At 36.1% G+C, this 16263-nt stretch overlaps 1 protein-coding gene across 1 annotated transcript; it reads left to right on the forward strand.

Moving 5' to 3' along the window:
* Positions 1-89: 89 nt before the first annotated feature.
* LOC109112595 (ubiquitin carboxyl-terminal hydrolase 46) lies at positions 90-15392 on the forward strand. Its single transcript, XM_042746341.1, has 9 exons — positions 90-534; positions 4166-4246; positions 5871-6084; positions 8155-8396; positions 9669-9745; positions 9871-9954; positions 10429-10626; positions 10956-11034; positions 11661-15392. Exons 1-9 carry the CDS (start codon positions 499-501, stop codon positions 11760-11762), a joined length of 1113 nt encoding a protein of 370 aa, XP_042602275.1. The 5' UTR covers positions 90-498; the 3' UTR covers positions 11763-15392.
* The last annotated feature ends 871 nt before the right edge of the window (positions 15393-16263 follow it).

Genomic DNA, 16263 nt, shown 5'->3' on the forward strand with positions numbered 1-16263 from the left:
GCGTTGCAGTGTCCTCAAACTTCATTTATGCGGTTTGAATGTACTGTGGAGTTGTGAATTGTGCATCTACAAATTCTATTGGCCACAACGATAGTTCGAACGCGTGTTTTCGACATTCATTGGTGACTCAATCTGTCAATCAACTGAGCAGCGTTTCATGTCGTAGACAACAAATGCACCAATCGCGTCCCAGCGGGCGGGGTTTGACCGATAATCCAGGATGTGGATGTTTTGTTTAGTCCGTGCAACTGGCAAAGATGTTTACAATAAATATATTCCGCATTTTTATTCTTAGTTGCAGTGACCATGAGAAAAACAACTAGATGAAAGCCGCAGACGTTTATCTCTCGCTTTGTCTGCACTTTGCATGAGCAGAGTGGATTGAATGGTCACTGATTGCTGTCCTCGGTTGGCATTGCAGCTTGGCCTGTCAGTGTACTGCTGTTACAATCATGTTTATTTCATAAAGATGGCAACGAGGGGCACATTATAAACTAAATGACTGTCAGAAACATCGCCTCCATCTGTAATATGGTGAGTATAAGTGTGTGGATAGCGTGCTGGCTAGCTCTTACGTAATGATGATGGTTGAATGGCTTTCCTCACAATCAGGTGCATGACCTCATTATGAGCTGCTGCATGCATGGATCACAACTGTACTGAGTCTTCTTTCATAACTAGACATATTTACTCGTTCAAATAATAAACTGAGACTAGAAGTGTAAGAAATTGCTAATACTGACTTTACTAAATAGCAGAATCAGTGATGCCCTTTTATGTTGTGATAGCTCAGGTTAGTATCTGTGTTGTTAATCTTGCATTTTAAAAGACAAAACAGTGATAGTTAGTAGGCTAATCTGTGTTTAAGGGGGCTTTCTGTAGTTGTCCTCCTTCCTGGGTGTCTGTGTGCTTTACATAAACATTTACAGCCTCTGTATTGCTCTGTTGTCATTTTGATAGTACAAGGATGTTTCAAAAATTGAACTTGTTGAAATATTGTAATATATGAAGCTTCTCTAAATAATATAGTTACCACAAAATGAAAATTGTTGTAATGTACAGGTCGCTTCTTTCTGTGCAGTTTGAAAAATAATTAAACAACACCCTAAAAACAGCCAATATCATCTTTTGAAGTCATTTGATGGCGTTGTGAGCTGTCATCTGCTGAAATGGGATTGAGCTGAACAGTACTGGATAGGTCTTATTCTTGCTTTTATGAACTAGATGTCTTCTTTTTAGTATTAATTCTATGCCATTATAGTATTTCTTAATATTTAGAATTAGCTTCTGTTTTGATGTTTTCATTTTATTTTCAGTGTTAGTAACCTTGTCTGGTGCTTTTGTCATTTTTATTTCATGACTGCACTAAGGATAGAGTAAATGTTAAAACTTTGAACAATGTCTTAAATTTCAATCTGAGTTCATCCCAAAAATATATATGGCTTAAGGACCATCACTGTAATTATACTACTTTACAGCAAGAAAGTTCGTACCATTTTGTACTTAATCTCTCTGTAGTGCTTTTCTTTTGCCATTTTAACAGTTTTTAGATGGCTAATGGGAGCAGAGCCCAGTGTTTTATGTAATGCTGTAGTTTCTGTGGGATATCTGACATTGCCTGAATATTTTAACTGGCCTGAAGCCTCTGTCCACTGTCAGATGTCATCCTTAGATAACTGCAGGTATTGTGTCAGTCTGAGCTAGATGTGGTTAGGAACAAGAAGAGTGAATTATTGCCAGCATGAGGGGGCACAGACTTAACGTCTGACGGCTGTTTAGTGCTAGTTATGTAACCAATGGCCGGACAGGGTTCATTTGTTCAACGGTGTGTGTTTGGGGCCACATATTAGTGGTCCATTGACCACGGATACAAGGCAAGCTAATGAAATGTTCTCCTTTATGTCTTCCATGTTCGGTTCTGCTTAAATGACCTCAATTATTGTGTATTTGGTGTGCACAAATGCAGACCTGTCTTTTAGTTTGAAAACATGGCTATATTAACTGTACTTTAGTTTGAGAACATTCGTCTGTTACCTTTGTCTGGCAACATATTGCCTTATATGTTTTTGTGTGTTTGTGTACATGCTCATTTATGTGCTGTGGAAGGTTTCAAAGCAGAAACAAAGATGGACTAGCCGTATGTAGTCAACAAGAAAATTCCCCCTATTTATAAAGTCAAATCTTAACATTGTTTAGCCAACCTAATGCCCCTTTATTTTCAAAGCCTGTGAGCTCAGAGGATTCGATAGCCCTCATGAACAAATGCAGCCTATTACTTGCCTGTTGTTAATTATTATGGCCTAAAAATATTCAAGCTCCTAAGTCTGTATTGCACAATGCCGTATTTATATTTCAATAGGCAATGAAGTTCTATTAGAGCTGTAATTGAAGGTCTTTGTGGATTCATATTTCCTACAGATAAAAGGTTGCTGTCTCGGTCGGGTTAATAACACTAAACTAGACAATGCAGAGATACCGAGAGCGGCTATTTCCCATCTTTCAACTGTCAGTCATGGTCTTGACTTCATCGGTGTATGACTTTGATCTCTGGATCTGATTGTGGTTTTTAGTCATTACCTGATCTGCTCATTCAGAGTCATTCAGAGATACTCAGGTTATAAAGATGTGTTGGGTTATTAAAGGGCTGCCTGCCATATGCACTACTATTCAAAAGTCTGGGGTCAGTAAGTTTTTAATGCTTCTGAAAGAATTATTTTATGCTGCATGTATTTGATTAAAAATACAGTAGAAACAATACTGACCAAATAACTTTTTATTGTAATGTATTTGAAATGGCATTCATTTCTGTTTCGGCTAAGCTGAATTTCCAGCAGCCATTACTAAGTTAAGTTAAGGTAAGTGTTTCTTATTTTTATCATTAATGTTGAAAACAGTTTCCCTTGATATTATTGTGGAAATATCAACAATATAACAATATAAATATCTATACTGTCACTTTTGATTTAATTTAATGTCTCGTTGCTGAATAAAAGTATTAATTTCTTTTACAAAATCTTACTGACCCCAAACATTTAAACCGTAGCATGCATTTCTTTGAAAAATTACAAAATAAATAAAAATAAAGGGCAGTATGTCCCCTGAAATTGCCACCTTTTTTACATTTTTGAGCGGAGTACGTTTTTATCATTATATTATTATATATTTGTATATCCATAAAAAACTACACTACTTTAATCTGTAACCTGAAATACATTCTTTATTTGAACAATTATGGCTGTAAAGCGCTAAAATAAAACTAACATCAAATTCAAAATTAGCTGTTATTAATGATATTAAATCCCTCATTATTGGAGCATTTTTGTTTTCAAATCTTCTAGGTAAAATTTCAAAGAATAAAAAGTGAAGACATGTAATACATACAGTAGATGTGGCTAGTACCTTTTGAACAGTGAATTTATCTCTTGTGATCTGTCACTGGTTTCAGTGTAAGAAGAGAAAATGTCTGGAGTCCCATTGTACTGAGGCCAAAGTGAAACTCTGAGCTGGTCCTGCTGATTCAGTTACATTCTGTCATGGATTCTTATCCAGCATCACTTCCTGCTTAGTTGTTCTATCCATTATTCATGTCACTCAGTTGCTGATAAATTAGACCATTACAACACTTGATCCTTGATTATCAGTTTGAATGCTTTGGATTTCAAACGACAAATACATTACTGCCCATGGATTTTTTGCAGTTAATGTGAATGTTATCAGCAGTTGAACATGGTTCTTGTTTGTATAAGAAATATGATTTTTTTTTTGTTTTCTAAATGACTAAAACCAGAACACCTCTCTGTTTTCACTTTTAGCATGGGTATTTATTGATAGTATTCCACACTTGGCAATGGCATGTGAATTAAGAAAGCCATAATTATGTCTTACCGACTGCTAATCATATAGTGCTATAAAAAGCAAACAAGAAGCGTAGGTTATTGTGTCACTTGCAACATCATAAACGAGACGAGTCATTCTCCATCAGTACATCATGATTTTGTACCTCATATTTTCATTTTGGTGGCTTAATGTCACATCATGGAGTTTTAGAGAAAGAAAACTTTAGACATAAATGTCTTTAGCTGGGAGTCTTCTCACTTTGTCATACAATGTGATGTATGAGAATGAATATTCAATGTAAAATTAAATTGTAAATTTTCTGTTTCAGGGCACCAATGCCTCTGCTCTGGAGAAAGACATTGGTCCAGAGCAGTTCCCCATTAATGAACACTACTTTGGATTGGTTAACGTAAGTATCACACAGCGCCAGACTAACCCTTAAACAGACACATGGCTTTACATGTGAGCCAGTGGGAGCAAAAAAATATTATACACATATTATAACGGTTTGCATATTTGTTCATTGAGTAGCTTGGTTTTCTCAGTTTTGTGCATGTTATCATGCCTAAAAACATTATTCAGTGTAAATTTGAGGAAGACCACAGCATCGAAACAAAGCAACCAGCTGAAATGTTTCACTGACCTGGCAAAAAAAAAGCACAGTTCACAACCTTTGCTAACCATTTTATTTGTTATTTTCAACAGAAGTGAGTGGTTTATTTTGTACTCTTCTGCAAAATATATAAGCATTTGATTTTTTACTGCAGAAAATGTCAGCTTGACAAAGCTGAATTTATTCCGGCTGCCATTAGTGGAGCTGGTGTGATTAATGAACATGTTACTGTTCAGTCTTATAGCTGAATCTTTCAGGTCAAGCTGCCTCTTTGTTTTGGGCCAAGCAGTTAATTTAGTAATTCAGTGAATCGTCAGGAGATCCACAGAAATCAGGTCACAGATGTTATTTTTCTTACTGTCACTTAAATTAGGTCACAGTTATTATTGTTTATTTTTCTTTATTTAGATTCATATGAGAACTGTCAGCCTGATCTGATAGAGTCGCTTTAATTTTAATTAAGAATTTAATGGGGTCATAATGTGACGATAAAACAAAGCAATTAGCTTAATGAGAGAACTGATTAGCTTGTTACCAAAATGATTGGTCTGAGTATACATTAGAATGCCACACAGAAAACTGTGGTGTTCCTGGTGGTAAGTTTATATCTGCAACCTTCTTAAATTTAGGGATCTGGTTTAAATATGTAACTTTGTCAACAAAGGTGAGATTAAAAAAAAAAAAAAAAAAAAAAACCATGCACCATGATGAGAGTTAAACAGTTTTATTTCTAGACACACTGTTACCAAAAAAAAAAGTACCACTCCAAAATATTGATGCACCGATAATGTGTTAACCTGAAAACACTTATAATAAGACCACAGAGTATTGAGTTTCAGCACATTTGCCCCTAATCACTGCATTTCGATTTTATTACTGTGTTTTCATGTTCAATCATTGTCACTTTCGAATACTCATGACATCTCTATCCTGTTCCTGTTTCCTCCTCTTATTCCGGTAATTTTCTGTCATCTCTCTGCTTTCTCTGTCAATAAAAATGCCAGAAAGCCCCTAAAACAACTCCAGTGTCAGTGTGAGGGAACAGGAAAAGGCCTTTGGAAGGGAAACAATGCTCTGTTGTCACGGTAACAGCAAGTGCTGCTCTTTCAGCCCGTGCAGGCCATGTTTTTAAAGAGCTTTTGATTCCACCATCAGTTTTTTTTCAGCCATTTTATTTGCTTTTAGTGGTGAGTAGGGAGTTTTTCTTGATTGTAAATGTCTCATGCAGATCCACATTTGGCGGGGTTCTCTGTGTTTGACCCGTGTCTGGCACATTTCTTGCCTGGAACTCTTCCAGATTTTATCTCTCGGTTTCATAAATCAGATTTAATTGCGTCCCAAGTGTCCTTTGTTTGTTTCCCGCTCAAGGATTGATTAGCTCAGCCTGAATGAATTCCTCTCTCTGTGTCTTTTTCTCTAGTTTGGGAACACATGCTACTGTAACTCAGTGTTGCAGGCTCTGTATTTCTGCCGGCCGTTCAGGGAGAATGTGTTGGCTTATAAAGTCCAGCAGAAGAAGAAGGAGAACCTTCTCACCTGTCTGGCCGACCTCTTCCACAGCATCACCACGCAGAAGAAGAAGGTGGGCGTGATCCCTCCCAAGAAGTTCATCTCACGTCTGCGGAAGGAGAATGGTGAGGGAACCAAGGGATGGAGGTTTGGCTGGTTAACATGGCCTAGTTAACCACTGCTGGTAGATAGTGTAACTACACTATTATGAAAGCAAAATGCATCTTTCTGCATTGACATTCATTCAAAAGTAGCTGTGTATTTTGGTCAAATAATTAATTTTGCAACATCTAGTATTATATATTTATATATACATATATTTAGTTCAAAATATTGGGGTTAGTAAGAGTTTTTTTTTTTTTTTAAGAAATTAACATTTTTATTCAGCAAGAATGTTAAATTGGTCAAAAGTGACAGTAAATGCAAATCATGTGACTCTGAAGACTGGAGTAATGGCTGCTGAAAATTTAGCTTTGCCTGCATAGGAATAAATTACACTTTAAAATATATTCAAATAGAAAACAGTTTATTTAAATTGTAATAAAATTTCAGAATATTTTACATTATTATTGATCAAATAAATGTAGAATTGGTGAGTGTAAGATACCTTTTTACCCAAAACAATTATAAAAATCTTGAGCGGTAATATATTTTTGAAGGGCTTTTAATAGCATTGAATCGATGCCGCAGACTATTATTTATTTAAATTCCTTATTTTCAATTTGAATTACAATTTGAATTTTCTGGATTCCATTTTTAATTAAATTGTGATAATCAAAAAGTCTAATCATAATCATGTTTAATCAAATAAATTAATAATACTTAACAAAATTCCCCCAAAATTCATTAGATTTTTTTTTTCACAAATTCCATTTTAATATTTTCAGGGTGCTTAGTTTTATGATTTAATACAAATTTATCATCAGAACTGTGGTAATCAAATGAATTCAGAAAACTTCTTTATTTTTTATTTTTTCATTATTATTTTTTTTGCCAAATTCCGCATTAATGTCTTTAATAACTAAATTCTGTCTGTGTTCCGCATCTTGGACATCATAGGGCCCTAATTCCTGTGGTGCCATCAACCAAGTGCCCATTAGCAAATTGGCAGATTACAAATGACGCACTTTCATTGTGTAACCTTCATGAAGTGTAACGGACTGATCAGAAATTTGCAGAAACAAGATGTTTCCAATGTTGACCGAATTAATGACACATTCACAAATGCAAGACATTGAACAGACTGTATTTCTTTTTCATTTTTCCTTCAGATAAAATTAAATATGGTTTCCACTCTGACTAAGCATCTGTTTACAGCTAATTTGTCATGCCAGAATCCCACAAAACTGCTCAAATGTGTTCAGATACCTTTGATTGACATTTTGTTAAATATATGCAGTTGTTTATGAGAAATGTAAAATTTTGTGTATCCAATATATGCAAAGTGTTTGCTGGTAAAGAAGTCAAAATGAGTTTGTAGGAAACTACTAGAGCAGTATCTAGTGTTCAGACAGGAGACTGTGAAAAATCAAACCTGTCCATGATAACAGAAAGCCTCTGTGTGATATACTGAAGGAGAACAGGTGTAACAGATCGTGTGTGTATGTGTGTGTGTGTGTGTGTGTGTGTGTGTGTGTGTGTGTGTGTGTGTGTGTGTGTGTGTTTCAGGGAGAGGGGAGGGATAATATGTAGCATAAAAGAAGATTTGTTCTTCTGTTTCATTCCAGAAAATTCCCTCGCTATGAATGAACAATACAGACCTCTATCAGAGAGACATCACTTCACCAGCTACACACACATACTCACTCACACAGAGTTAGCTCTATGATTGCAAATGCTAGACAAAAGTTAATTACCTTTTTAGTAGAAAAGAAACTAAATTTATGAGACCATGACAGATGTTATGTAATATGCTGTTGAAACATAATCTTGTCAAACACTTTTGAAGATTTCAGTCTTTCCCCATTCAAATAGATTGGGCCTATCCTTATATGTCCCAATTGTGATTTACAGTGATTCTGTCATCTGTTGTTGCTTATAATAAATATACTGTCATGCATTGGTGTGGATGCTTATATAGTTATTGTTATAGTTCTTGGTGTGAATGGCCTTTTAGTCTACAGATAGTTCCTTCACAGTCATTTGCAGGATTGCTAGCTAATGTTACACGTTTTGCTCTTTGGCTCTTCCTATAGACCTCTTTGATAACTACATGCAGCAGGATGCCCACGAGTTCCTGAACTACCTGCTGAACACGGTGGCAGACATCCTGCAAGAGGAGAAGAAACAGGAAAAACAGAACGGACGCCTAAAGAACAATGGCACTGCCATCGCCACGGACACCGAGCCAGAACAGAACAAAGTCGAGCCCACATGGGTTCACGATATCTTCCAGGGCACGCTGACCAATGAGACACGCTGTCTCAACTGTGAGACGGTAAGAGTGTTGCTACATGCAATAAGTATTAATAAACAGCCAATTTGTTAATAATAGGCATGCTAATAAGCAACTAGTTAATATTGAGAATTGGTCCCTATACTAAAGTGTTTACGGTATTTAATTTAATTGTATTGTATTCTTTTTGCTTTTATTAAATACAGCTATGGAAGCCAGTTTCTGTGAATGGGTTAAAAAAATAGAAGTAATTGCGACTTTTTAACACAAAATTATAGGATATAAACTCAGAATTGTGAGACTTAAACTCAGAATTATGGGACATAAACTCAAGATATAAACTAAAGATATAAAATTGAATTCTACGATAAAAAGTCGCAATTACCTTTTTTTATTTTTTATTCCATGGCCGAAAAAAGAATCTTAATTGCAAGAAGTAAACTTGGAATTCAGAGAAACAATGTCCAAATTCGGAATTTATATCTTTTAATTCTGTGTATATTTCTAAAAAATAAAATAAAAATAAAAATAAAGCCTGAATCATAAAGCAATATATCGAATCGAATACATTCTTTCAGGAATTTTTTTTATTTTTATTTTTTTTATGTCTTGCAGAATATACTGAAATATATGCAGCATCTTCAGGGACATACTAAATAAAATTTTATATTTAAAAATTAATATTTATATTCTTTATTTATACTAAATTTATAATATTTAGTTCCTATATAAAAATAATATGTAGTTAATAAATTCTGATCATCTAAATTCTGTAAGGGATATGTAAATGTATGAGCAAAGCTGTATTTTTTATTTTTTCTGTTAGACAGACACAAAGGACTATTTTTTTACTGTGAGTTGTCTTATACAACGACATTTGGTCAATCCTTTGAATTTTGCAGCCTGAGGGAAGAAACTACCATCTCTCTATCGTGTGGCCCACTTTTCAGTCTTTTCTGTTGATTAACCTACTTTTTCTTTGCATTAAATCACATTGCTGCTAGACTACAGTTGAGTGCTAACAGGCCATTCCACGCCTGTGCTCTCACACATCCTCACTCATGTCTTTCTGCAATAAGTGCAAGACAACGGGAGACAATCAGGTCAACAGAGTGCAGCCCATTCGCCAGCTGAAACTGTTCGTAGAAAGGGGTCGCCAACATGCATGATAAACATCTTTGTAGAAATGTGTCCCCACTAACTCTCGGCCTCTTAAAGATGCTTGAGATCTCATATTGTCTCTGTGGGTGGCGAGATCACAGTTTCTGAAGAGATGTGTTCTCTTCTTTCTCAAATGTCCTTTTGTTTTTACAGGTCAGTAGCAAGGATGAAGACTTTTTGGATTTGTCTGTAGATGTTGAGCAGAACACTTCAATAACACACTGTCTCAGGTAGAAATATATAAAAACACTGTAACATAACAGTAATAATCACGGATGCTTATGTGCACAACCAGTTGTTTTCCTCTGTGTTTATGCTTTTTGATAGATGTGTTTTTTTCTGGTGGCTTTTACAGGGACTTCAGTAATACAGAGACCTTGTGCAGTGAGTATAAATACTACTGTGAGATGTGCTGTAGCAAACAAGAGGCACAGAAACGGTGAGCGTCATTTTGTCAGATGTGTATTGATATAGTGTGGTAGTGCATGTAAGGTTTCAGAATGACATACTACTATATGCAAATGTTACAAACTTTCCCAAAAAATGTCTAGTTATGTTTAAGATAATAACAATGGGAGAATTACATGAGCAAAAATTTGAAGTCATGTTACAAAATTTTGCGTATATTGTTTGCAACATCTAACATAAGTTTTGCACATGCTATTTTAAAAGATGGTTGTTTACACTACACAGTATAAATGGTATAGTGTACTAGTATTCCAATATTACAAACCATTCCAGGATAGGTTTGTGTGTGTCTTGTGTGATTTAATAATGTAGCTTTTGAGGCCTGTATTAAACAGTGCAATTAACAAAGTACTTTTCTTGTGAAAATACACTCTTGCTCTGTACACTGCATTGTGAATTTCTACATGCCAGTGATTTGTTTTGTGTGCATGTGTGTATGTTGTAGTATGCGTGTGAAGAAGCTGCCCATGATCCTGGCTCTTCATCTGAAGCGCTTTAAGTACATGGAGCAGCTGCATCGCTACACTAAACTGAGCTATCGTGTGGTCTTTCCACTGGAGCTCCGCCTCTTCAACACCTCCGGAGACGCAGTCAACCTCGACCGCATGTACGACCTCGTCGCTGTGGTGGTCCACTGTGGCAGGTATGAGAACTGTCAATTGTGTACATCTGCAACATACAAAAACAAACTGTCTTAACACAGTCTGCCATGTCGGTACATTAAGTCATATGTTATCAATTCTGTTGGAGTCTCAACAAACTATGCTGCAAATATATTCGCTGTAGTGTGAATGTAGACTACGTATAATGGTACAGTTTTTCCTTAAGAATGAAGCAGAATAAATTAATCAAAAAAAAATTATTAGGATTTTATTTGGGATTTTTTTTTTGTCTTTTTTAATATTTTATGGTAAAATATAAGTCGATTTCCTTCAAAAGTTTAAACACTGCCTCTGTAACTGTGTGTATTAGTGGCCCAAACAGAGGGCATTACATCACCATCGTGAAGAGTCATGGCTTCTGGCTGCTGTTTGATGATGACATTGTTGAGGTATGAACCTGATATACATATGTTTAAAATTTTGGGGTAAGTGTTTTTTTTTTTTTTTTTTTTTTACTCCTCGCAAGAATTCAGCAAGGATGTATTAAATTGATCAATAGTGACAGTAAAGAAATGTATGATGTTACAGAATATTTCTATTACAAATAAATGCTGTTCATATGAGCTTTTTATCCAGGGGAAAAAAAAAGATTTATGGTTTTCACAAAAATATTAAGCAGCACAGCTGTTTTCATCATTGATATTAAGAAGAAATGTTTCTCGAGCAGCAAATCAGCAGATTAGAATGATTTCTGAAGGGTGATGTGACTGAAGACTGGGGTAATGACTGCTGAAAATTCAGCTTACCGATCACAGGAATTAATTACATTTTAAGATATATGCAAATAGAAAACAGTTATTTTTAATTGCAATAATATTTAACATTTGTACTGTGTATTTGATCAATAAATGGAGCCTTGATGAACATAAGGACTTCTTTTAAAAACATTAAAAAATAAAAATAACAACCTTAAATGGTAGCATATATTGAAAATATAAACCCTAATGCATGCATAATACAGTGCTTCTCTTTCCTGCTTTTTCTCAACAGCTTTTCTCTATCTATTCTCTTGCAGAAAATTGATGCACAGGCGATAGAGGAGTTCTATGGTTTGACTTCTGACATTTCCAAGAACTCTGAGTCGGGATACATCCTGTTCTATCAGTCCAGAGAATGAAGGAGCAGAGGGGGAACAGAGGAGGAACGCGAGAAGAGATCAAAAGGAAGGGTATTTGTGAAGATGACATCCGCTTCCTTTTCCACATCCCTCTCCTTTTCCTCATCTCATACTCAGGGTCTCCAGCTGAGACTGCGTGCCAGAAGCCCTCTGTAATCCCATTTCCCAGTACGACATTTCCCAATCTCGCTGCACTCTGCGGGGGAAAAATGCATCTTCAAATCTGACCCTCAAGTCAGTCACCTGCATCTGGAAGGCACTTTATAAACAACAATATCGAACACAAAAGCAAAACAACAACAAAAAAAATCACAACATATTCAACTACAATACTTGTGAAAACTTGAAGGAATCAGAAGCTACAAAAGGAGCAATGAGTCCTGGTAGCCTAACCAGGGTCACTGCTTCTGTTCGTCCAGCGCCCAGGAAAGTGCCTCTCATCCTGGGTATCTAAAACCAGGAGGGATTCTCTCTCTCAATCTCTGGCTCAAGGTCAGGGACCCGGTTCGGGTCGCTTTACATGTTTCATACTGTGATGCCCACTCATCAGTCCTCCTTCGTATGACTCTTACCCAGTAGCTGGTTTAATCCACACATCCTAGTCCAGTCCTGTTCATCAGAGTGCTGTTTGCACTGTGTGACCATTTGTTTTGGAGGCATGTTGTGGAAATGAGATAATGAGTCTGAGCGGTCTGTTACACGAGTGAGTGTATTTGTGAGTGTGTGTGTGTCTGCATTTAGTCATGCAGGCAGCTGCTGTGAAGTGACTTTGCTTTTCATCCAGAAATAGTTGCAGTCTTGTTACCGAGAGAGTTTTCAAAAGTTGTCCTATTGAATTCTTTGCTCTTGTTTGAGTAACAAAGAAAAAGGGCAGAACTGCAAGGCTGAAATGCTGCTTTTGTCTCCCTTATCTAACACTGTTGTTACCTAACTTCTGTTGTAGGTAATAGCCTTACTTACTTAGTTACAAGTGTTAACAACCTTGCAGTCAGCTCTTGTTGTTAGGTTCACCCAAATCTGCCCGTCCCAACTGACTTCATCCCACAAAGCAGTCTGCTTCAGTCTCACCTTTAGTTCCTGCTTAACTTCCTCCAGTTGGCTTGAATACATCTTTTTCTCTCCTAAATAGATGTTGTAACTTGGACCCTGGTCATTTTTACAAAGCAGAATGATGTGGCATTTCATTTTATCGTTACTTTGAGGTGTTAAATGAGTAGTTCACCCACAAATGAAAATTCTCTGAAAATTTACACAACCTCAGGCCATTCAAGATGTGAATGAGTTTGTTTCTTCTTCAGAACATATTTGGAGAAATGTAACATTAGACTACATCACTTGCTCACTAATGGATCCTCAGCAGTGAATGGGTGCCGTCAGAATGAGAGTCCAAACAGCTGATTAAAAACATCAGAATAATAAGTAATTCACATGACTCAAGTTAACAGCTTGTGAAGTGTAAAGATGTGAGTTTGTAAAATAAAAAAATCCATCATTAAGATTTCAAAACATCGCTTCCGTCTAGAATACAATGTGCATATTTGCTTTATCCAGTGAAAAAATTGTCTTGTCTGAATCAGGATAGAAATATGAATGGATCAAGCTCAAGATCATTTACAAGTCAAAGCAATTGTAAGCAAATATGTCAGTGAATTTTGATGGAAGCGTTATTATGAAATATAGACTCATATTTTAGCTGGAAGCAACAGTTTGAGTTTAAAATGTAGATGAATTTATTACTAACATGCAGCTTTTTGCTAGACAAGAAACTAACTACTGGACTAGAGTTGTGTGGATTTCTTGTGGATCATTGTTTTTATCAGCTGTATGGCCTCTCATTTTGTTCTGATGAAGAAACAAACTGAACCACTTTTTGGATGTCCTGAGGGTGAGTACATTTTCAGCCAATGTTCGTCTTTGGGTGAACTATTCCTTTAATACATGAAAGTCTTGACCATGTGAGATCAGTGGTAGGAGAAACTTGAAATGCACCAGTCTTGAGATTGCTGCAATGCGGTGAGTAAAGTTTAGGTTTAGGGCTTATTGAAGTATCTGATAGGTTGTCACTGTTACGATAAGAACATGCGCACAATTACTTTAATGTGATGTGAGTGGCTTTTATCAGAGAGGGCTTTTACTGTTTAGGTTGTACAGTCAGAGAATCTGACTTCAGATAAATTGGGAACTTTATAGAAGACAGTACGGACAGTAAAATGTTATTTTTAACATTTAATTTTGCATATACACTAAATGGGAGAGACTGACTTGAAATAGTCACCGAAGGGAAACAAGGTGCAATACAGGGACAAGATAAACATTCCATGCTCATTTTACACCATCATTTTTTTTTTTTTTTTTTTTTTGTAGAAACACGACTGATAGGTACTCCTGTTTATTTAATGTATAAATTTCTTTTAATTTTTTTATTTAAGGAAAATGTTTAATTTACCATTTTATTCTCTCAGAAATAATGTGTTACTCTGAGTAAAAGTAGCCCACAACTGAAATACATGAGTTATGTATTTGGCTTTTTTGTCCATTCACAACATATTCAGCACAACAGTATAGTAAGTGATTAGGAAAAAAAAAACTAGAGTAGGTTTTATGGTGTTGATTCATCCATTCTCAGTTTGTGGTACCTGTATTTTCACACTCCTCAACCAACATTATAATGTGTAATTTTATGTTAAAGCCACACTACATGCAATATAGATGTATGAACACTGTGTAACAACACAATGTGGGATTGACTATGCAGTGTTTGTGTTTGTCTTGTTGTTTCCTGAGGCTTGACAGATGCTGACTGATTATTTGGACAGTTGTTCTTCAGTTTCCCAGTGATGCCAGCAAAGTGTTGTTTCTCAAATAGAGGAGCAAATGTGGTTGTTTGAAGATGTTTTATTGGTACTAAGACCACGTTTCTCTTCCATGCCTGTTCTTTTGTTTCGTTAGTGATCAAAATGAACAGAAATGTGCCAAAATTGTGGTGGGAAACTCAGTCCTTCGAACTGGAAAATGAAATAGATATTTCTGTGTCATGAAACTGTACATAAATATTATGTAGGCATATTGGTAAGAAATAAATTATATTTTTAAAACACTAGATGATTCTAATAAAACTGACCTGTTATTTGCATGGGGAGGGGACGACATGGTCGCTAATGAAGAAATTAAAAGCTGATGAGCGTTTGTCAGAGATGGTATGATTTCACTCAGGTCCCTTATGGCCTGGATGATTTTGAAGTTTGTTCTGTAGAGTAGCCTAAACTACAAGTACTGTAATTGCTTAATACTGTGGATTGAATCCCCACACACATATACAGTACACGAACACCTGGATATGTTAGAAACCAATTAGACTGTCAGTTACACACCTTGTATGCAAAAACACACCTGTTTGTTTTGTCCTCTTTTATTGTGTGTATTTTCTTTAGTTCCAGAAAAGAGATGTACAATGTGTGTGTTTGTGTGTCTGAGAGAGAAATACCAGGACTCAAACTCTAATGGAAAGTGTGATAACTGTAAGTGCACTTTATCATAGCAGAACCAAAAAGGTTTCTCGTAGGAACTGGAATCCTGACTGAGATTCTTTTGGTTTATTTTCCTTTCCTCAATAAATGAAACACAACTTTACCAGCTGTGGCTCAGCAGTGCTTTTTATTCATTTGTTTGTTTGTTTTTGTTCTCTGTGTGTTCCTTTTAATTATTCTGACACACATCTTTTTATTTTCCTCTTTGGGGTGACTAATGAGACAGAACATGGTCATTTTGTACAAAGACGCAAAATGCCTTGGGCAGAGAACAGGAAGGGAGAGGGAGTGAAAAGAGAGAAGAAAAGTCTCACCGAACAATTGAAATAACGAGACATGAAAAGCTTGTTTACTGAAAGTCCTTTATGTGCCTAAAATGCTGATGCATCAACAGCAGCAAACATTTTTAGGGATTTCCTAATAAAGATGTGTGACTTCCTGTGTGTTTGTGTGTAAAAGCAATTGGCGTGTGACGTCTTTACACAAATAAAAATAAAAGGACACCTGCGACAGAGTGAGTCGGAGAGTAAGGAGTCATGTTCTTCTAGAAAATCAATGTCTTTTGTTTTTACGTGTGTGTGTGTGTTGTAAGACCCCAACAGATGTGAGAACACGTATGCATCATAGTATGTGCGTCATATGCTGATCACGTGTGTGTGTGTCCTTGACAAATGTTTCTTTTATACATCCACTTGTTTGTTGAACATGAACTGGTTTAATCAAGCGGCACTCTTTCATATTCCTGTGTGATGGAGGGATGCGCTTTTGTTCTCCAGCTGTCTGCTGACACTCTCCACAGCTAGAGGGGAAGCAGGGATCATTGTAACACTCAATAAATGCAACATTTGGGAAAAAATATTGTGCTCAATGGTGACAACGCTGGCTCTGTACATGCACAGTTCAGTCCTCAACCTCCTCCCAAAACAATGGACAGACAGTTTGTAATGAGGAATACGGATAATACAAATAACATA

This window comes from Cyprinus carpio, chromosome B20 (genome assembly GCF_018340385.1).
Source record: "Cyprinus carpio isolate SPL01 chromosome B20, ASM1834038v1, whole genome shotgun sequence".
NCBI classification, from domain to species: Eukaryota; Metazoa; Chordata; class Actinopteri; order Cypriniformes; family Cyprinidae; genus Cyprinus; species Cyprinus carpio.